Consider the following 22,121-nt stretch of genomic DNA (forward strand, 5'->3'; position numbering starts at 1 on the left):
TATATATATATATCGTTTCATAACGATGTTTCTGCAGTGCCTGTCTTTATGCAGCCTCTTGATTATTGAAACCAGTGTTGCTTTGCTGACAAAAGAGAGAAAAAAAATATTCAATCAAGTAAACGTGCTGCTGCAGCATTTCATTGTCATTTGATGTGACTCTCTAAATTCAATCAATACGTTGTTTTTTTTCAAGCCCCCAAAAACTTTGCTCAAATTGGCTTTTCTTGATAATATTGTAGTCAGGAGAAGTGATTTATTGTATTTGTAAGCAGAAGTGGCAAAGTTTCACCAGCAGTTCACAGTGTCTCTAAACAGAGACACTTCAGAATCAGGACATTGATTGTACGGTCTGTAATACAAAATAAAAACCGTTTCATACAGACATAATCATTGGACTAGCCTATATAATGCCGGTTATATTATTGCAAGGTTACATTTGAGTTACAACGTTTATTCCAACTTTAACCAAAGAGATGTTTTAATTTCTCTCAAACAATCGCCTGGTGAGCCGAAATGGTAAACTTAGTAGATATGAGGCAGAATTAGCATTTACTTGGAATCATTTTTTTCAGGCCTCCTAGAAAATGTAAGCTCGGTACATATTATCTTTTCGCTCACTAACTTTGTCTGTCTGCCGTTTGGTGCTGGATACGTAATTTCACGGAGGGGTCTCGCTACCGACTGCTTCTGAAATTGATGCCACGAGGGTGATTGAATTCGGACCAAAACAGTTGAGTCGAAAGAATAAAAAAAAATCTAAATACGGAGCTGAAAGATGCTACAAAATCTCTGGAGAGGTGTGGGGGTTGTTACTGTGAACAGCCCTTTTCATCTACAAATAATAACGTGATCTATAAATGTAGATACTGATTATAGGTGATTAAGTATTCTTTAGTTTGACACATAAAATACATTTAAAAAAATCACCCACCAACTGTGATCAGATTGTATTTTCATGTTCAATTTTGACCGCAGAAGTGAGAAATATCCTTTTTCCAACCGAATCTTAACTAATTTAAGACTGATGAGGACATCAAAGACAAAACAAGTAAGGTAGGAACCTCTCACGTGAAATACATCAATTCTGTGGGTATTTTTTAAAAACTAGTAGAAAAAAATAATCTTTTTTTAGTTTTTTTTTTATTATATCAACTTTTGAATGATTGAGTTAGCACAGATTTAAAGGTCAGTATCATCTGATATATTCTTACTGCAGGATTAGGATAGCAGATTCTTTGAAAGACAAACAAGTGCAGCCTTTGCTTTGGTTTTTTTTGTTTTTTTCCAAATGAAAACACTTTTTGGTTGCTTGTGTAAGAATCACATTACTCATATCCAGGCACTGCTATAATTGCAGCTGTGTCCACTTGTCTCTTTATTTGCCTCCCTGCGCTTCTTTTCCAAACTCCTGGGTAGAAATAAGGTATTTCACATTTCTAGATGAGGTGAGATTCACGGTGAAACAGACCTCTCTCTTGCCCAGAAAATGTGGAAGTTGTCGTGTACACAGGAGCTCTGTACTTAATGAAGGTGCCTGTGAGGAAAACTGGTTCCATTACTCTCCCCCCGTTTCTTTTTCCAGAGATGCACGGACCCAATGAAATAAGATCGCCAGAAGGGACACACTGGGGGACATTAGTTATTGTACTGCGCAAGGCAACAGTAAACAGATCAGACCTTTATCTGAGTGCACACCCTGCAGTGCTCGTGGAAACACAAAGGGCTCCTGCTAGTGTACTGCAGAGATCAATGACAGCTCCGATTCAAAAAAAAAAAAGGAAACGGCAGCTTTCGGTCATGTCACATGTGATTGCTTTTCTCATTTATACAGAACTTTTAATCCATCCTAAATGTATGCATCAATAACGAATGCGGACAGTTGCGTTCAGTGGGCGGTGTTGAGGTTGAATTCAGTCTTTTATCTCAACTCGTTATTATCAATCCAGCAGGGGATTCGCGCAGCGGAGGGATTACGCCTCAAACATCCAGCTCCATTAACCCCGTTCAGCTCACCAGAGAAGAACTTCACTGAAGCCCATGTAGGAAGGAGAGTCACCGATTACCATGGCAACAGTGGTACCCAAAGAATATGTAGGAATACAGTTTTCTGTGGGTGTTAACAGTCACATCGCAAGATGCAGCGCTTTTCTTCGATCATGTCCAATTAAATCTGTCAGCTCTGTACCGGCTTTAATAATTGCTGGCAATTATTAAAATGTGGCAATTTTAATTTGGACAATTAGTAGTAATGACTACTGGTCCCATCATGTTCGTGCCACGGCGCCATCTGTTGTTCAATACGCAAAGAGAGGGATTAAAGCAAAGGGATTCTGATTTATCTCAAGTTAAAACGGTCAAATAAAGTTGAAACTTTCAAGTTTAATGTTTAAATATCATCTTGTTGATAATTTTCTTTGTCTCGGGTTCTAAATTACTTATTTCAAAAGTAGATTTGACTAATCTGACACCCTGCCAAGAGTCCATTAAGAGGCGACGCTGGTGGCCAAGCACAGAAATGGTTTTGACCTTTTTATAATGTGTTCATATTGCAGTTTGTATGCATTGTTTCTCTCAGGAGTGATTGCAAAGTGTTATTCTCGTTCACTTGTAGTAGGGTTGTGGGGTAGCCACCAGTGCACATCAAGAATTCACCCCTGAAGAGACTTTTTACTGTGAACAGTTCAAATTAAATTGATGTTTTTCAATAAAGGTCTTTTTTTTTATCCACTTCTGCCTGTTGTAGTCAATATAGGCTACTCTTCCCTCTGACAGCGTACAAGACCGAGTTAACAAAGTTTACAACTTTCTCACCCCACAAGCCCCATTTGTTTCATTATAGAGTTTAAGGTTTAACCTTCTGTCCAGCAGAGGGCAGCAAACAGCTTTGTTTTTTTTTACACAGCAGTTTGTTTGAATCCGGGGGTGAACACCATTTCTTAACATAGAATTTCACGCATCGACTGTATAGAGAAGATTCCCAACCCCTCCACGCAGTTCAGACACTAGACTAGACTAGATAAACTCAGTACAAAGAATTTTATTGTAAATGTCTGAAATACTACAGTCCACTTGCAGTTATAGATCTGACAAAAGGGCTAAAGAAAGAAGTAACAAAAATAAATACATCTGCATTGACAGATATGTGATGAGTTGAGTTTTGGGATCTGTTAAGTTCCATTGTTTTTCGTTCATATATTTTGCTTTTAAGACATCGTTTAACTTAAGACATATTCCTGACTTACAATATAATATGTCTCCTTCTTATCGACAGCTACAAAAAGTCAAGGTTTCTGGAATTAGCCTTTCCTTTTTACATTTACGGTCCTATCATGGAATGGCTGTAATAAAATATGCATCTCCTTCTCGGTCAAAGGGTCAGTTTTCATAACAAAATAATTCCTACAGTAACATTTCACTAGTTCCTGTGACAGAAATACATGTATACACAGTATCTATGGTATCTCAACCACGTGCCAATGCAGGAGAGCAGACTGGCCTTCTGGATATCATTGACCACAGATTGAACAGCATGAGATCATTCAATCACCTTTTTTCCTCACTCAACACAGATGATGAGAAACAAGCCCCCACAGATTGTCATGGTAGCAGAGCATTTCAAAAGCATCATCGTCGTCATCATCATCATCATCCACTCATTCACCTCATGCATTGTAGAGCCATAAGTGTGTTAGAAAATAACCAGTATCCCAGTCAACAAGATTGAAAAGACTATTCAAAAGTGTAAAAATCACTTTCTAGGGATAAAAAAAAAAATACTGCTTGTTCCTTTTACATCCCAAAATTTGTGTTTCTGTCACTTTAGAAATAGTTTAAGACACTAAATAGAAAAAAAAAAAAAAAAAAACGACAAAACGGGTGGAACAAAGGAAAACTAAGCCATTAGTGTCTTAAGTACACAGTACAGTGAGGCCTGGAAAAGTGCCAGAAAGAGTTGATCCTTCATATTGTTTGGTCTGTCCTCCTCTCTTCATTTCATGTGTCCTTTTCTTCCCCAGTCCGTTAAAGCCTGTTTGTTTGTATATATATATATGTGTGTGTGTGTGTGTGTGTGTGTGTGTGTGTGTGTGTGTGTGTGTGTGTGTGTGTGTGTGTGTGTGTGTGTGTGTGTGTGTGTGTGTGTGTGTGTGTGTGTGTGTGTGTGTGTGTGTTTTGCAGAGTTCTGTCAGTGTGGGAATGTGCAGGGATCTTTGTGTTTTAAGCGAGGCTTCTCTGTCTCGGTTTTATTCTGGGGTAGAGCTGTTGGGAGACAACAAGAACACGCGTCAGCACTGCACAGTTGTACTGCCTCTACATAAAAATAAACATACTTGATCATCGCGGCGACTCATGACTCACCCCGAGGAGGTTGCGAGGAATGTAACTTTCAGTGTCACCCATGCGTGCCCACCACCATTCGATCTCATCTTCGTCCTCTCTGCGGACGATGGTCATGCAGTCTCCCTCGCGGAACGAGAGCTCATCGGGGTTCTCCCCAGCGTAGTCCCACAGGCCGTAGACCACGCCCCTGTTCATGATCCCCATCTTCTCTTGCACACCTGAGGAAAGGTGGATGTAAAATCCCACAGAAACATTGTGAGTTGTTGTTGTTGTTGTTGTTTTTTGTCCGCACAGAAGCGGACGACATTTTGGAAAAAGGAATAATACAAAATGGCTTTTACTGACCGTAAAGGAACTGAGAGCACTGGGTATAGCCCTCCTCCATCTCTTCACATTTATCAGCTGCCGTTTGCATGTCACTGTAAGTCATAGCAAACACTGCTGCTCCAGACTCTACAAGGAACTTGCACACTTGCACGTTGTTGCAGGATGCAGCACAGTGGAGAGGTGTCCTGAAATAAGGGTCGGTGGGGGCGTTAAAAAGAAGGAGGAGGAGAGCAGGAAATAACGAGAGGAAAAGGGAGCGGGATATTAGAGCCATTCATGACTGCCAGTGGATAACAGTGCCGAACAATCAGAGCAAAGTACACTACATTCATGTTTCTCATACAGCAGGATTTTGTTTTCCACATTCATGTTGAAAAGGTCCAGCGTGTAAACCAACATCAACCGCGTGAGCAGTGGACTTGAACTTACCAGCCGTCACTGTCGGCAGCGTTCACGTTGACGCCAAACTGAACCAAAAACTTGACAATCTCTGTGTGTCCGGCACAGACAGCGTTGTGGAGAGCAGTGATGCCTTCATCGTTGGGCAGACTGGGATCCTCCACCTGAGATCAAGACGTGACAAGTCTTATCAGCAACGAGTCAAATATAGTGACTGCTTTCAGGTATTCTTAATCTACGAGGCCGTGGTAGATTACCAGCAGCAGAATAAACAGCAACAGAAATATATATATATATATTTTTTTTTTTATTAAAATTGAATATATTGCACTTTTTTTTTTTTTTTGGGGTGTAGATGATGTCTTACTTCATAGATGATTCTCTGGACCAGGTCGAACTCTCCCTCCAAAGAAGAGTCCAGCAGCAGAGCCAGCGGGTTGAACTTCACTCTCATGCTGTGATCGATGCGTTCAGAAGCAGGTTTGCGCAAATTGGTCCTCTTTCCCTAAAGACACAATCATAATTGTGTATCACACAAATGATCTTCAACAGTCATTACAACACAGACAGGAGAAATGTAAATGGTGAGACTGCTCTCTTCCTGAAGTCTGTCCTGCTCGAGGCGTTCTCTCTCGGTTTGTGCCCAGTCTGGACTGATTGCAGAGGTTTTTCCAGCTCTTAGTACAATGCTCTTCTAGTTAAAGAGCACGTGCTGCAAGAAAATAATTACTTTCACTAAAACCATGATTATGCAACCTGATTAGGAATAACATTGACCAGTAAAAAGGAAAAAAAAGGAAATAAAAAAAAGTTCTTTAGTGTGCAATTGGGTCTTAAATGGGAGTGGCGAAAGGAGAGGGGCGGGATGGGGGGGGGGTATTGGTCATTCTGATTGGTTTGTTCTTTTAGAGTAAAACTGCTACTTCACCATCAAACCCGCTTATGAAGTTCCACTAAGAGCTTAAGAATAAGCAAATGTAAACTGGTGTTTCAATTTAACACAAAAAGCGTATAAGCAAATGGGGGTAAATTGGGGTGGATATCCGCTTAGTGTGAGCGGAATCAGGCCTGTTTTCTCCTGGAACAATAGCAGCACTTGATACGGATTTTTCAGTTATACAACATCAGACCAGGTCCTGTTAGTTCCACCGGTGCAGATCACGAGTTACAGTTTCTGCTTTTTCATGACCGGCTAGTCAACAGCAAACAAACGTGTGAGGGGATTTAAAAACACACGTAGCGCAAAAGCGAAGAAGGGTGATCTCTACTGTGGACTGTAGAGACACGGAGACCTTTACATCACCAATGAAACAGCCTTATAAACAGCTGAGAGCGACATTATGGTTGTGGTTCAGCAGTTTAAGATGATGATTCATACCGGTGGCAGAGTGACCTGTCCAGTGACCTCAGGAGCCTTCATGTTAAAGGTGTCCTCTCCCAAGCTGTCCTGCTCTGCTCCACTGGGGTAAGGGGGTGGTGGGTAAGGCGGGAACTCTTCCAGGAAACCTTCTGGAGGCGGAGGAGGCAGGTTGGGAATCATGTCCTCCATGCCAGCAGGGGGTGGCGGTGGGAAAAGAGCATCATCAGGCCTGGGGGCTGGGTGGGATGGTGGAGGAGGGGGGATAATGTCCTCTCTTTCTGAAATGGCTGAAGGCGGTTTGGTCTGTTCGGCAGAGGCTGGAGTTGGGACGTGAGATGGGAGCTGTCCCCCCTCTTGAGTCTGCCCGGTCTCGGACGGCTGGTTTTCTGCGCCACTCAGAGGGCTCGGGCCGTGTGGCCCCACAGATCCATCTGCCGCCTTTTCGGCTTCTCCAGCATAGGTAGGAGTGGTTGGTGTGGTCACAGTGGTCTCCATAGCTGCCAGTGTGGTCTTCTGATAGAGGAGCTTCTGAATGTTGGGCCCTGCAGGACCCTCTGGTTCAGTGATGGAGCTGCGTTTTTTCAGCGGCCTCGGGGCATTGTAGAGCTTCTTTCTCAGAGCTTCCAGGTCGCCGTCACTCTGATGCCTGTAGGGGTTGGAAATGAAGGGAAGCAGCTTGGTAGGGCTGAGGGGCCGGGGGATGCGCTCCGTTTCTGGCTGCGGGGCCTCAGATGGACTGGGGCCCACATTGCTGGCTCCGCCGAGGTCAACTTCAGATTCTGGGGGAAGGAAGCGTTGGTCGAGGTACGGGTTCTCTGGATGTTGGGAGCCTCCAGTGGGGATCACTGGTTTACCGTACACTGCAAACAAACACAGGAAACATTTTAAGACCGCAGAGTCCACAGAGATACGGTCTCGTGTTACGCGTTATACGCATCTTTCTCGGCCCAAATTCACTGCTCCTCTCCCTGCTGACTTTTGATACTTGATTGTAACATGTTGGTGTCGTGAAATGGACTTTTAAAACCTGGACAACAAATGACCACTGACAAAAACACCAAGTATCATAACGTGATAATTAGTAGATGGACCTCTGTCATAATACTAATTAGACATTATAGAGATTTATCCTACAAAACCCACCACTGGTCATGCTGACGCGAGGAAAGGTTTTGTTTATATAAATGTAATACCAGGTCAGTCTAGATTACTGTATAATAAATGGCTTGAATGCAATCATATTGGACTTCTCTGTTCGTATCTATCCAATACAACCAAATTGATCTGCTTTCTGTAATTTGTGTTCTATGTACGGCTTTTACTGCATCTCTATCCGTCAGTGGAGTACGAGGTCTCTAGTGTAATTACCCATTTTATCTTGTTTCGCTTACAGCTATTCATAAAACAATATTGTTTTTATCTTAGTGAGCCCGTGTGTAATACAAAAAAAATTGTCACAGCCGACTTAGAGCAGAAAAAGAAAAAAAATTGTTCCATTTCATTTCCACAATTTAAGTCAGAAACAGCAGGTTTGCCGGTTATCGTGTGTAAAGGGGAGACGGAACGGATGCCTTAGCCTCCTTCCCCCTGTAGCCTTATCCTCTGGTCAGTTACGTGCGAGTAACTGCAGCAGATTTGCTTTACCCTTATTTACATCTAAACCTTTGTGGCGTACCTTTTTTCACTCAAAGGTTCGCCTTCAACTTTTGTTGTGTACTGTTGTGTGATTCAAACTCTGTCCTCCCTTTTTTTTTACATGTCAACGATCTAAACACGCTGTGCAACCGAATATTGTTCAAATGCCAGGATGCTCTCAGATGTACAAGTTCGATTAAGCAGTGAGCTTACAGACTGTGTTTATGAGCAGACGGAGTACAAATATTACATCTTCTCGGTAACACAGTTAAAGGGGCCACATCTAAAGAGTTACCGTGGATATTCTTACCGCTGACAAATCCATTGGGGCGAGTTTGAGTCCTGTTGAGAGTGCCCTGCACACACGGCTGGAAAGGCTTCCCTGAGCCAGGCTGCTGTGTGTACATGGAGTAGATGGAGCTGGCCGCCACGGTCTGCGGCTTAGTCAGGCTGGAGTCTTTGGAGGAGGGCAGCTCTGGAGTAAAGGGCCGTACCGTCGCTGCAGGTGGAGTGTCCTGCTTGGAGGGTAGGGGGAGTGTCTGGCTCTGCGAGGGTGGGAGAGGGCTGCGGCCCTGGGCAGCAGGGGGATGCTGGCCGTGGGGCTTGGCTTTAGGGAAGGTGCCCGTGTTGAGGCCTGGTTTTCCGTAGGGCACGACGCCGGGGCCTTTCGGTTTGGTGGGGACGGGGGGAGGTACCTTGACTGGGGCCTTGGGAGCAGACTGAGTTGAGAGAAGAGAAAGATAGCAGATTAAATACTGGCATGACTTTCTGCTGGTCATAAACAAATCCGTGGGGGATTTCTTTTCCTGTGATAAAATACGGAGTGGGTTTTCATCCCCTCTCACCTGAGCGTCCCTGACCAGGTCATCACTGCTCTGGTTTTTGCGGAGGGAGGCAGCTGGAACCTCCGTTGGCTCAAACATGGAAAATGGACGCACCTTTCTATCCCTCTTCAGCTCTGACTCGGCTAACCAAAGAGCACATGTAGAGGCAGGAATCAGTATCATCTCATGTTCAGACTAAGATTCTATGAAGCAGTAGTTACAGTTTTCGGAGTAACAAGAAGGGACTGCTGCTCAGTTTCTGTGGAAACGCTGCATGTGCATGTAGTGTTATGCAAACATTATGGATAACGTGTGTACCTTGTTCTGCAGTAGAGTTGGAGAGAGAGGTCATTCGTGGCAGTGTTGATGCTGAACCATGACCGTTGGTACTGGATTCTGGACCTGAAGAGCTCCAGTCTGCCAGTTTGGATGGCTGAAGGCCTGGAGGACCGGCAGAGGATCACGCAGGAAGGAAGGCACAAAAAAAAAAAAAAAAAAGAGAAAGAGAGGCAGTAGCTTTATAAAATGTAGTAAAGCGTGGGATTTTACACAGAAATAAAAGACAAAACAAAGCACCAATACACACAATGAGAACTCGCTTCAGTCCTTAAGTATGTCGATAAACACAAAGTTCACAGAACTTTGCACTGTACAGTCAAACACAGCAAACAACTAAGAATATTTGAAAACAAAACTGCAGATTTGGCAGCATTTTTCCTTCCTCTTTGCTCATCATTTTGCTTGGCTGACTGACTAAGACGCAGCCAGTGGCCATGCATGCTTGCAGACATCCACAGTCAGATGAACTGTAAAAGCATGAGGCTATTGCAACCAGCAAGATTAGCATCACATCAAAGATGGAAAAAAAACCAATGATGATTTCCCATCACAGTGCCTGCTGACTGTAGTTAAATGCACCCTCTGAAGAGTAGTTGTACAAATACACCAACAAACGCATATTTTGCAGACAAGACCAGATTGGTTTGGTCACAATCCACAGCATGTCAGTTCAAGTGAAGGTTATGCGTTTGTTCCAACTGACCCATTTAGAGCTGCAGAAGAAGAACAAAATAAAATAAAGAAAGAAGAAGCTCAACAAGCACGCTTTAACACACAGCAGCAAAACAAGCAAGCAGGACCAAATATCCAGAAAGAAAATGATAAAAAAAATATTCGTATTTTTTTTTTTTTTTTATCTCTTTCAGTGAAGACAACCGTCATGAAAAATGAACATATCTATACTAAGCTACTGTGAAGCACATATGCGCGCACACACACACACACACACACACACACACACACACACACACACACAAACACAAGTGTGTACCTTTTCTCTTAGCCCGCAGCTCTTTCAGAGGCTTAAGCAAGAACATGGCTTCTGAGGAAGATGCATTCGAAAGACAAGAAAAACAAAGTAGCCTTAAAGCTCCAGATCTCCCTTTGCCCGAGACATGATGCTGGTTGGGCCTAGACAGAGGCCCAGGCAGCCCCCCCGCCCCGCCCCGCCCTCCCCGAGGGGCCACGCAGAGACCAGCACAACTGTAGGAGCCTGCCTGATACAATGCACAACAACGTCCCTGCTGGGGAAGAACTGGGAACGGGTGTATAGTAAGAGCGTTTTCCTCTGCGTCCCCGCCCATCGCTATTTCTTCTTCTTTCTGTACTGCAAATCCACTCAGCATGCAGAAATAATTGCATGCAACGACACGACAGACTGGACAAAAACCTGTTGGCGTTACTTCCTGGAATTGCATTAAATGGGGGAAACATGGGATGGGTGAGGAGGTTAGAGAGGGAACGAGGGAGTGGGACCCCTTATGCTGTTGTTTTGTAGTGACTAATTTTGGTGCTGCATCATTCATTTTTAATAACATGATGCACACGGCTGGTGCACTATCCACTGGAGGACTGGTTTAGGGCTGAGAGAGCAACTCGGAGAGAAAGAATTTCTTTGTGGAGGATGGTAAAAAGAGCATCTTTAAACGTTGCTCCTGTTTGTCATCGGACACAAAGCTCTGCAATCCGCTGGTGCAACAACAGATTACTCTTTAGCACCTCTAAAAGTTGACTTAAAAAAAATAAAATAAAAAAAAATAAAAACTATAGGTGAACTTTATTTGGTCTCTAATTGCAGTGAAAATCATTTATTTTGGAAAATATACTTTTAAAAGATCAGGTGCCGTGTGCTCGGTGTTTAAAATCAATGTCAAACATGCCCAACTGTCGTCTTCAGATTGTGAATCGGGATTTTGCACCAGTAGTTAGCATTATTTTTAGGTCAGTCATCACTTTTTATGACAACCGTCCTGCTACTTTCTGCTAATCAGCAATCTCTCTTTTGTAAATCAATGTCTATTTTGTCGACAAGATGTTTGTTTATGGAGATCAACCAAGCAGAACACAACCACTGCTGAACCTTGAAAGCAGAGCGAAAGAAACTACACTGTGGTTGTATTGCTTTGCAGTCTTGTTTATAACAGGCAGCATCATTTTAAACATCTGCTAATTTCCCCTGGTATAAACTCCCTGCACACACACACACACACACACACACACACACACACACACACACACACACACACACACCAAAGACTATTGAAGTGTGAGCTTATATGAAGAAAAGCACAAAAGAGACACACACTGTGGAAATAAAACACTGGTTCAAAAACCGTTTCACTCACTGCAAACTTTAACAGTTTTCTTCTGAAAGATGTCAGTGGACTGGGCAAAAAGATTGTGATGTTCAGCAATGCTCAGCCACAACACACCACCCAGGAATTAACTAGCTACCTTCTGAGCTCAAAGTGACATCACCACCAGCGGGTGTCCCAGAATCCTCAGCTCCTGCTGGAGGCAGGACAGTGTTGTCACACTTCAATTAAAAAAAAAAAACAACAACAACCACATACCCCCAAAAAAACACAGGGGGAAGTAGCCGAGAATGCCCGAGTCGCGTCGAGGACTCCTTACGATTGATTTCCTCACACATTTATAATCGGGACTTTTTTTTTTAACTCAGCAATTGCCACATTTAGCCGGCTAACTAATATGGCAAATGACACAAGGAACAAAGGTGAAGGTCTTAATCACAGTAAGAAAGAAAAAGTCTTGCGTCAAGAGGTGAAGGGTTGCTCACCTGTCCCGGCTTTGCTCTGCGGGTTGTGCGCTGGTAGGGTGGCAGTGCCCTCTGGGTTGGCTGGTTTTACAAGCAGCTCGTGTCTCACTGGGCCCCGGGGCATAGTGGACGACTGGATGTATGGGCCGACCGCTGCCACACGAGACGGACCTGACTGCTGACCGGCTTGGCCATCAGAGGGCAGCTGGAGGACAGGAGGGGGGTATTAATCTACAGGACTGAAAGTCAATAGCAGCCTCTCTAAGGCTGTAATGTTCATTACATCACGAAAAATAAAAAATAAAATATATATGCTGCTGAATATTTAAAAAAATGGAGAGGTAACTTTAATATTTTTAGAGCCTTTGCACTTCGGGGAATTTTTTTTTGTTGTAAACTTTGGCCAGTGGGTGGCGCCAGAGCTGGACATGTTTTTACCCCAATAAAAAGCCATTTATTCTGGCGAGCATTGAAGTGTTTAAAGATTTGTAAGGCAGTCTTCTTCATTGCTTTGCCCGGTGGGTGGTGCTAGAGGAACTTCAGTGAGACACTCACTTTTGAAGTCTCCTGTCATAAAGTGAAATCTGGGACAAGTACAAATGTATACCCACTGGTGGGACTTGATGAAAGGTTGAGAAATCTAAGTATTTAGGATTTGTTCTGTAATGGCCATAAATGTTTATAAATGTCAGGAATAGGCAACCAGCCAAGAAAGACTGGGTATTTTACTCTGAACCAAAATGTTGGAATGACAGACCAATATCTTCTGAGCCCAGCCTTAAACTACTTAAACTGTTTTTTTGTTACTTCCTTAGCAATCACTGTTCTGGTTACTATTTCATGACTACATTGCTTCAAGAAAACACACAGAAGGCAGTTACTGATTAAAGATTTATCAACTATTTACACCTTCTTATTCTAATAGCCTGGTGTTATTTTATAAAACATATTGCAAAGGAAATGCATTTTCTATATACAGTGACACATGCTGGGATTCATGTGGAATAAAAAGTACAACTTAAATGCTGTTGCTTAATTTGAGACTTAATTATAGAAATCTTCCAGTTTGAAGCCAACATCTTCACCATACATACATAATTATATGCTTTTATACTGTTACTCTTATATTAGTTAAAGTTCTTCAAACTCAACTCAAGACAAAAACCTATCTATTAAGTTAAGTGTAATATTACAAACTGTCCCTCTAAAACAAAATGAACATGGAACACTTCAAGTAAGCAAAAACAATAAAACGGATACAAAAACTTATGGAATCGGATGAAGGAAGTCAATACTTGAGAGATAAGATTAGAAAGCAAACAGATTCATATATACAGCTCCAATACTAGTTTAGTTACCTGAGGATGAGTGTCTTTTGAAGCCCTCTCTTTACCAGGATAGCCATTCTTGAGAAAACACAAGCACAAACATGCAACAGCAGTTCAAAATACCAAATAATCCTCCTTTTCCAAACTAATATTAGCCTTTTCTCTCTGTGTTTTCCTGAACTGTGTGACTACGATGACTCTCGGCTGGCAGCTCTCAGACTACCTCTCAATGTGGGTATACGTGTTTGTTGGGTGATGTCAGCCAGCCGCTTGCTGTTTGGTTGGAGGAGAAAGCAGCTTGGATGGAGTGTGTCTTTGTGCTGGTGTGTAAATGGCTCACTCATTATGATTCTAGGCAGGGTCCGGGTAAATCACCTCCTCACTGGGACCTTTTCAGGCCTTCATTGCGAAAACACACACATGCGCACAAACACACACACACACACTCACACGCATGCAAACACACATGCAAACACCTTTCTCTGTGCAAAATCAGTGGAATATGAAAGGAGAAGTTGGGCTGCTTTAAAGTAGGGCACAAGTTGCTCATTTATCTGAAAGGCTTCTAGCCAAGCTTCAAGGGGACATGTTAAATCTCCATTGTAACATTCATTATTTACGTTGTAACTTAAAGGCCACTTTAGATCTGGTACACTGCATTTACTTAGTAAACATTGCATGTTAAATACTCATGAGGCTCTTTTTTTGTATCTACAACATTGAAAAAAACAAAGTCATGAATCAGTATGAAAATAATAAAAAAAAAACACTTTTGGGGTTAATTGGTTGAATTTTAATTTGGTTGAAAGAAGGAAAGTTAATGCTGAAGGCTTATAAAACACCCTAATTATGTCTGGGAAGAAAAGAACCTGATTAGGAAAACATAATTAGAGCTGCATAGAGGACAGAGAAAATGACTCATGTAATTCAAGAAGGTGAAAACATAATATCATCCGTGATCCAATCTGGATGATTATGTTTTATTTTTGGCCACCGTCACATCCTCACTCTACCTCCACACACATTTAACCTCAAGCAGTGAATATGTAAATTTGTCTTCCTCACAAGTTTGTTTTTTAGACGAATCTGTTGACTCTTATTTACAGTCCCATGGCAACCTGTGTACAAAACAACTCTTGGAAACGAGAAAGAGGAGCAGTGGAGCAGCAAGACAGCAGGCAGCGAGCTCAGAACCAAAACATGAACGCTCACTAGGGCTACGTTAAGAACAGGATGATTCAGCCTGCTGAGTTCCACTATGTGTCGAATCCTGTCGTGTATTTTTATTATAAAATGTGTTTTGAAAAGCCAATGTTTTTTTTGTTTGTTTTAGTGGGATGGTAGTTTGCCTTTAAAAAGACTGGTTATTCAGCTTTTGTTTTGCCCTAAAAAAGATAACATCTCCACTGACATCTCTGCCCGTCTGCGTCGGTCTGCACTCATTACTCCTCCCCCCAGCTCCAGCACTTGTTTCTGCCAAATGGGACTGAAAACACAGCCGAGTGAAGAAGTGGGAGCGCAAATGCAACCCTGCTACATGATCAGAACAATGATCCGTCCCCACCAGCTATCTCAGAAAGGAGATCAAAGATCGGAAAAAGACAGATAGGACATGATTCCTTCGAGGGAGGAGGATCACGTGGCTTTCCCACAGAGGACGGCAAGTTTGAGGAGCCTTACATTGGCATGGCTGAGCTCTGAATGCCAGGGGATCTGAGGCTTCCGGAGGTAAAGAGAGATACAAACAGCCCTTGTTAGAAGGCCACGAGGGGGAGTTGTGATCAAAAGCATTTCCACCAGTTTTTAGCAGACATGACTATTGGTATTCTGACAAAATGTGATTCAAAGTAATCATAAAGGGAATGTTGCTATGTTATTGTGATGAAGTGATACTTACAGGCAAGTTCTCTTTCTGCTGCAGGGCTGCCTTCTTCTTCCACAGCCGATCTCGGAGCTCATTGATCCGTTTGTCCATAGAGACAACCTCCAGGTTGCGCTTGTTCAGGCTCTCCCTCTGCTGCTGCAACTTTGAGTTCTGATCCTGGTTGAGCTTGTTCCTCAGCTGACCACCAAGATGGCCAAGACAAGGACGAAAGAAGAGTTTGTCTGACTTTAGCGCTCATTTAAAACAAATATCATCTTTGTAGCGCGATTGTTGTATTTCTGCACACCTGTAGCTCCTTGTAAAGGCGGTCTAGTTCAGCCACCGAGCTCTGGTTGTCATGGAAGTTGTCCATTTTGCCATTTTTGAGCAACTCCAGCTGTCGGCTGAGGTCCTCTACCTTGGACGCGGCCATCACTAGTTCTCTCTGCTTCTGCTGGAACAGGTTATTCATTTGTTCTATCTCCTCCACTGAAGAGAGAGAGAGAGCGAGAGAGAGAGAGAGAGAGAAGGTGTGTGACGATGATGGACAGGTGAGAAGAAAAGGAGAGATAAATGATATAATAAAGACAGGAAGTCGCAGAAATACACGGTGTCTAAATCTATTTCAAAGTGAATCCTCCACGGTTCCACACGATATCATAGCCGTCACAATATTCTGAGCCCTCATAAATCCATTCATGATTTCACAAAGTTGATGAGCTCACCCAGTTTGCCGTTGCTGAGACGTTTCTGCTCCACCTGCCCCTTGAGGGCCCGAACCTTCTTGAGTCGAGTTTCTTGATTTTCAATGTTCTCTCGGAGGCGCTGGAGCTTCTCCTGCTCAGAAGCCTGCTGCTGCTGACGCTGCTCCTGCTGCTTCAGGTAGCGCAGCCGCTGCTCCTGCATCCAAAAAGAGAGGAAAATGAAAGCACAAAGCACGAGTTAAAAAAACAAAACACAATTGAACAAACAAAGGTGAGGTAAGACACTGCACTATGAAGTCCCTTAAGATGTTTGGGGGCAAATAGTACAAATAGTTTTAAGAGTTTTATTTCTTCCTGTTCCTGTAAACAGTAATACATTTTATGTAAAATGTTTGGTTAAATAAGGGTTAAAAAAAACAACTAAAAAAAACACTGAAACTCAACAGTGTTAAACTTTCAATATCAGTCATCAGTCTTGACCAGTGACGTGGTGTGCTGTAAACCTCACAGAGCTCTCTAAAAGAGGTTCCACATAGAGCGCAGCGTCTATCTGCAACTGTTCAGGAGATCCGTGCTGAGGGTAATGCCTGTTTGTTTACATGGCCGCTTGGAAGTCACATTCCTTGACTTGCTACCTTGTCCTCAGGCACACACCGTGCTCGGAGCTGAATGCTAAAGTGTCTGAAGGATATAGGCTGCAGCCCGCAGGACTTATTTAAGGAGGGAAACAAAGAGAAAATCACCAATTAAGCTTTTAAAGCTATATGTGTATGTCTGGTATCTGCAGAACAGCAACATTTTAAGGTGCTCACTCAAGTATTTCATTACATCACGCCTTTATTGTGTCAAATGTCTTTCTCGCAGTTGCTCACTAATAAATCCTGTGCACGAGAAAAGACATCTTCAAATACCAGACAATCCCTGTGCAGTGAGAAGTCAAGGCATGAAGCCGTCTCAGACTTCTCGAATGATAAACACTACACCCGCAGCCATCTACAACTCAACTCGCCTGTCTATCACAACCTCCACATGCGCTCTCAGGATTGTGAAAGACTTGTTTTAGGGCCTCTGTTTTGTGTATCAACTCCCCATTTTCTCATCATTAAAAACGTCTTTTTAGTCTTATTTTTCTGGCCCTCTAGCTTTTACTTTTGTCTCCACCACTTCATTTCTTGTATTCCCAAATCTCTCTACTGGACCCTATCAGCTCTTTCATCTGGCACTTCTTTATGCACCTTGGAAGCGAGGAGTTGCTGTTGAGCATCTATCTGTTGCTGCTGTCTGGTCGCCATCTCTTGTAGCTCGGCCAACGTCATGTCCATCCGGGGTGTTGCCACCTGGGCGGCATAAACAGATGGACAAAGGATACAAAAAAGAAAAAAAAAAAGAAAAAAGAAGTTATCCTTGTGTTCTTATACAAGCGGAGGGCATTTCATTCAAAGTCATTCAAAGTCTAATACAAGACCACCGAGTAGCCTTGAAGTCATAAATTAAAAGCTTGGAGATCTTAATGTAGCATTGAAATCCCTTTACTTTCATATTCAAACCTCAAAAGAAGACCAATGAGAGCCTTTTTGTGACGTCAGAATTTATAGTGCAATATTGTTTTCCAGGGGATGACATTCTCACCTCAAAATTATATTACAATCATGTCCATGTTATGATGCACTGATGAATTTTGAAATTTGCATTTATGCATTGCAGGATGCGTGAATTGAATTGAATTAATCCGTACCCCTGGGCACATCATCAAGCCAGCTTGTCAAGTATAAAAAAAAAAATTTAAAAAAAAAGTCTCAGAATTTATGTTATACTTAATATATGACCCACATTTTTACTACGAGGAAAAAAATAGAAATGTCTTTGTGGTTATGCATCAAAACATGAGCCATGGGCCTGAACTGTAATATTGTTGTTGTTTAAATGAGGTGGCCTTGTGAGGTCATAACACATGACTTCTGCACTTCTTTGTGAATTAAAATCATAAAATAATTGAGTGTGCAAAGTTATGGATAAGCTGCCGTCCATGCTAAGCATTCTTATGGAAAACATTTCAACCAGCTGTCTAAAAAGATGTTAAGTACTCACCCCATTCTCCATCCTTCTGTCTGGGGGACCCTTCACTCCATTTCTCTTCGGCTCTGAGCCTCTTGACCCTCCTGAGTAACCAACATGATGGAAGACTTTATCAGACATCACAATCCCCTACAGAGCTTCATCCAAGGTGACTTTTTAGTCCAAAACAAGAAAGAGCACACCGTGCAAACCGTTGGCCTTTACAGACAGCCGTGAAAAATGACTGGAATTTCCTCTTGCCGTTTTGCCTGCCAGTGTCTTTGACAAACGAACATGCACACTTGGGTGCACAGGTTTCTTTGGACTTGCTGTTGAGGGGCATGCGCATCAATAGAAGGCCAGAAAAACACAGACTGGCTGGTCCTGAATGATCTTAGCTCCTCCGGGAAACAACTGGGATCTGTGCTCTTTGTGACTTGCAATAATCTCGGGGTTTAACCTAATACATAATCGTCTGTGGGTGGGTCTACAGACGATTGTGTGTCCACTGTGTGTGTGTGTGTGTGTGTGTGTGTGTGTGTGTGTGTGTGTGTGTGTGTGTGTGTGTGTGTGTGTGTGTGTGTGTGTGTGTGTGTGTGTGTGTGTGTGTGTGTGTGTGTGTGCGCTGCAGGCGCTTTTCTGTGTACATGAATTTATATCCAACCATGCTACTGCCATTTGTCAGGGGTCTGGCAATCCAGATCCTGTCCTTAAAGCATTGGTCCGTGACCAAAGCCCTTTAGCTTGCATAATGGTTTTAGATAACCCTCGACATACAATACACATGCTAAAAAGAGGCTGGTTAGAGTGAACGTAATACAAGCATACAAGCTCAAAAATTGACATTAGTAGCGAGGTTAGTCAGCTACTCAGTTTAGTAGAGAATACAATTGATCCTGTGATGTGATAAAAAAAAAAAAATTGAACGAGCCGGCACAGAATAACGGATCAACATTTAACTGACTTCATACTATGGGCAGGACTGAGTGCCACAGTATTCCCATAACTTACATGAAACAGGGAACCAAATGAACCTGTCATTAATAAAAAAATTTTTAAAAAAAATACTGCAACAAAAAAAAGGTAACATAGGTCTGTGTTCAAAGACTGAGTTGAGCTAAGCTAATGGTGTGGGAAAACAAGAGCAGGCTGAGATAACAGGAAGGGAAAACAGCCATCTAATGCCTGGGCCAGACTCAAGCTGTGAGGGGTAAAAGGGCTTAGTTACGCAACTGGGGGCTGAGATGATAGTGCACGACCAAAATACTAGAATTTTCTGTGGTCCTAAGAAAACTGAAAAGTAACAGGCTTATGACGATGTGACTGGGACACCCTCCTTTCAGCCTGGCCTCCAACAGTATGGCTAAATAAGGCTTGTTCAAGGATTTGAGGCCAGCTAATATAAAACCCTTTCCCAGATAAGGGCAGTCTTAAAAGAACTATTTCCAAACCTCTGCAGTGGAGACAGGAGAGGTGGTCTGACCCAATCACAGCTTTGAACAGGCTGTTCATGCAAATTTCATTTGATGAGTGGATGTGTGTATATTTAAAAGCTTCAGGCATCTCTGGAGTTTACTATGGTGTTTACACATGACTTTTGTGTGAGACAAGTGACCATAGAAACCCCCTTGCTCCTATTTCATTATGCATTATATGTTTGGATGGGCTGTCAATTGCAAATAAACACTTACCCGATTCCCTGCTAGGTGCTCGGTTGTGGCGCAGAAAGAAGCGCACCTCTGCCCTGTGCTGCCCCCATCGTTGGAGCACATCCAGCATCCTCTCCCCATCGCCTACAGCTCTCTCTGCAGATGGCATACATACCAAATCAGCCCTCAGGTGTGAGGTTTAAAACACACCCATAAAGTCAGTATTAAAACATTTTGATTACATGAAGCGAAACAAGGTTAAAACATGTGACGGTAACAATGGAGATCAGGTGTGCATGTGCTGTTTGCTTTTTGAAATCTGTCCAACCTAAACTGGAAGGTGATTGACTTCATTAACACAGTCTGCATCTAGTTGAACCTTTTAAGCAATGACTTCAGAGAAAACAACAAGATGTTGTCAAATAGTCAGGCGGGCACTAAGCCAAAGCTCATCAACTATTCCTCGGACAATTCCCTCAACAGGCTTAAGACCATTTCATTACATGAATGGACTGACACCTTGCAGTTAAGTAGAGGCCCATGAAATTGATATGCCATGATTGATCATAATGGCAGGACAGAAAAATAAATCTCATACATAATGTAAAGTTTATTAATAACTTTACATCTCAATTTGCTGCAAAATGTCATTGTTTTGTTTTCATGGAGTATCAAATGTGGCCTGGAGTGAATGGCTGCAAAATGAGACAATCTTTTCAGTATTCAGCTATCTTTTTTCAGACTGCTTGTGGAAGTACTCAAACACAATAATTGGCACTTTCCTCACGCTTACGGTAGCGTCACCATGGAAACAACCATAAAGCCTGGCTCCTTGAGTTCTGATTTTGAATACTTCTCGACTCTTAGAAATGGAGAAAAGGGAAGGAGGCACGAAATCTCTATTCCCCCCCCTGAACCTCCTTCCACCTGAGAGATGTGAGAGATGTCAAGGTGCTTGTGTTTGTTACAGGGATTATGGGCTCTGTGCCATTTGCATAGCAGACTCAAAAGAGATAAACCCATTAAAAAATGTTTTTTTTAAAAATCAAGCAGATGACCACACAGCTAATCTCCATGCATCGTCTACTTCAGAAAAAGCAATTTCCATCTAAATAAAGGAAGAGGACAACACAAGTGTCGACACACTGACTTCTGTCCTTTGGGAGATTTCACTAACAAACCAAAAATCACGTGTTCTGCATGGTGTGTAGAAGGATGAAGATAACATGGGAGTACACTGGCACTCACCAGATCCTCGCCACATCTCAGACAGGTGGCAGTCTGTTTCCCCTGGCTCCTTGCACAACTCCACCACATCCCGGCACAGCGTCTCCGGGGTAACGGGAACCTCAGTAAAATGCTGGTCATTGTTACTGAGGTATACAGTCAGGAACATCTGAGGACAGCGGGGGAGAGAGAGAGAGAGGGAGAGAGAGCGCCAGGCAGAATTAGATAAGAGATAATAAGTTAAATAAAAATACAACAAAGAAGAGCCTGGTGGAGCTAGCGGAAGTAAAGTGAACACCACTATTCTCTGTAATTGGTGTCTGATTTCCCTATGGGTCCGTGTGTTTGTGTGGGTGTGTGTTTGTTTAATATGTGTGCTTCACTGATAGCAGTATCTGTTTCCCAGGCCCCATTCCTCTATGTCAACAGACAAATCAGAGGGCAGCTCCTAGAATTTAATTTCATCCCACACCATCTAGCTGCTAACTAGTGCTGTCACCACTGTGAGAGATCCTTCTATCCACGCACACGTGCACACGCACACGCACACACACACACACACACACTAAATACCCCGGCCAAGTGCTCTGAAGCAGCAGACCAGTGAGGACTCTGGAGAAGCTGGATTGGTATGTCAGTGTGTGACTGACAGACGCTAGAGAGTAGTTTACGACCATCTAAATAGAAAATGGGCAACGTCAATGAAGCCGTCTCTGATAGAAGTGGAACGTAAAAAGCCTTCAGCTACTGAAGCCGAGCAGAAAATTGAGCCGTCTATCAGCGAGGCTCCCCAATGCACACATTCATATCACTCTCAAATCAGTATTTATGCAGGAAGTCATTTGTTTTTATCATTATAACAGGCACCAAGAGCCCAGTATAATTAAGTAGCTCTGAGTCGAGTCAAACCAAACCCTTAACAGCAAATTTAAAAATACACATCAGGAAATGTCAGTGGGATACTTTAAAACCAACACAAACACTGTCAGTAAACATAAATGCAAAAAAAAAAATAAAAAAAATCAGGGTCTCTGCGCTTAAGAGGCTTTTAGGGCTTTGCTGGAGTAGGCTCCCATTCATAATCTGATCACACAATAGGAGTGAGCGCTTTGATAAGGCTGTAATAAAACCAATATTACAACAGAGGTGCTCGAGGGCATGGCATGACTTGAACTTACTGAACCGTTTTGTTGCAACCTCAGGTTTTGGCGTTGTGTCACGCCTTCACAGAGACTTCAGTAATGGTGAAATAGATAAGCAGCAGCCCAAGACCTTAAATATCCTACAGAC

At 42.8% G+C, this 22,121-nt stretch overlaps 1 protein-coding gene across 2 annotated transcripts in view; it reads right to left on the reverse strand.

Moving 5' to 3' along the window:
• Positions 1 to 3,024: 3,024 nt before the first annotated feature.
• tp53bp2a (tumor protein p53 binding protein, 2a) overlaps positions 3,025 to 22,121 on the reverse strand; it is a 29,259-nt gene continuing 10,162 nt past the window's right edge. The window contains exons 3-23 of one of the 2 annotated variants that reach the window (XM_069692683.1): positions 20,853 to 21,000; positions 19,647 to 19,760; positions 17,989 to 18,059; positions 17,136 to 17,237; positions 15,922 to 16,096; positions 15,504 to 15,685; positions 15,230 to 15,394; positions 15,013 to 15,051; positions 13,363 to 13,410; positions 12,026 to 12,209; positions 11,680 to 11,733; positions 10,217 to 10,267; positions 9,205 to 9,327; positions 8,908 to 9,029; positions 8,373 to 8,781; positions 6,446 to 7,287; positions 5,435 to 5,572; positions 5,098 to 5,231; positions 4,687 to 4,853; positions 4,360 to 4,559; positions 3,025 to 4,260 (exon numbers count right to left, since the gene is read on the reverse strand). In XM_069692683.1, coding sequence (XP_069548784.1) covers positions 4,219 to 4,260; positions 4,360 to 4,559; positions 4,687 to 4,853; positions 5,098 to 5,231; positions 5,435 to 5,572; positions 6,446 to 7,287; positions 8,373 to 8,781; positions 8,908 to 9,029; positions 9,205 to 9,327; positions 10,217 to 10,267; positions 11,680 to 11,733; positions 12,026 to 12,209; positions 13,363 to 13,410; positions 15,013 to 15,051; positions 15,230 to 15,394; positions 15,504 to 15,685; positions 15,922 to 16,096; positions 17,136 to 17,237; positions 17,989 to 18,059; positions 19,647 to 19,760; positions 20,853 to 21,000 — 3,510 coding nt within the window. In that variant the 3' untranslated portion in view covers positions 3,025 to 4,218. The remainder of the gene's footprint in view (positions 4,261 to 4,359; positions 4,560 to 4,686; positions 4,854 to 5,097; positions 5,232 to 5,434; positions 5,573 to 6,445; positions 7,288 to 8,372; positions 8,782 to 8,907; positions 9,030 to 9,204; positions 9,328 to 10,216; positions 10,268 to 11,679; positions 11,734 to 12,025; positions 12,210 to 13,362; positions 13,411 to 15,012; positions 15,052 to 15,229; positions 15,395 to 15,503; positions 15,686 to 15,921; positions 16,097 to 17,135; positions 17,238 to 17,988; positions 18,060 to 19,646; positions 19,761 to 20,852; positions 21,001 to 22,121) is intronic. The other variant, XM_069692684.1, reaches the window with a different exon arrangement.

Source organism: Brachyistius frenatus, unplaced genomic scaffold, assembly GCF_029030835.1.
Source record: "Brachyistius frenatus isolate BFR_SWC_R1_liver_20210118 unplaced genomic scaffold, ASM2903083v1 Contig_13, whole genome shotgun sequence".
Taxonomy (NCBI): Eukaryota; Metazoa; Chordata; class Actinopteri; family Embiotocidae; genus Brachyistius; species Brachyistius frenatus.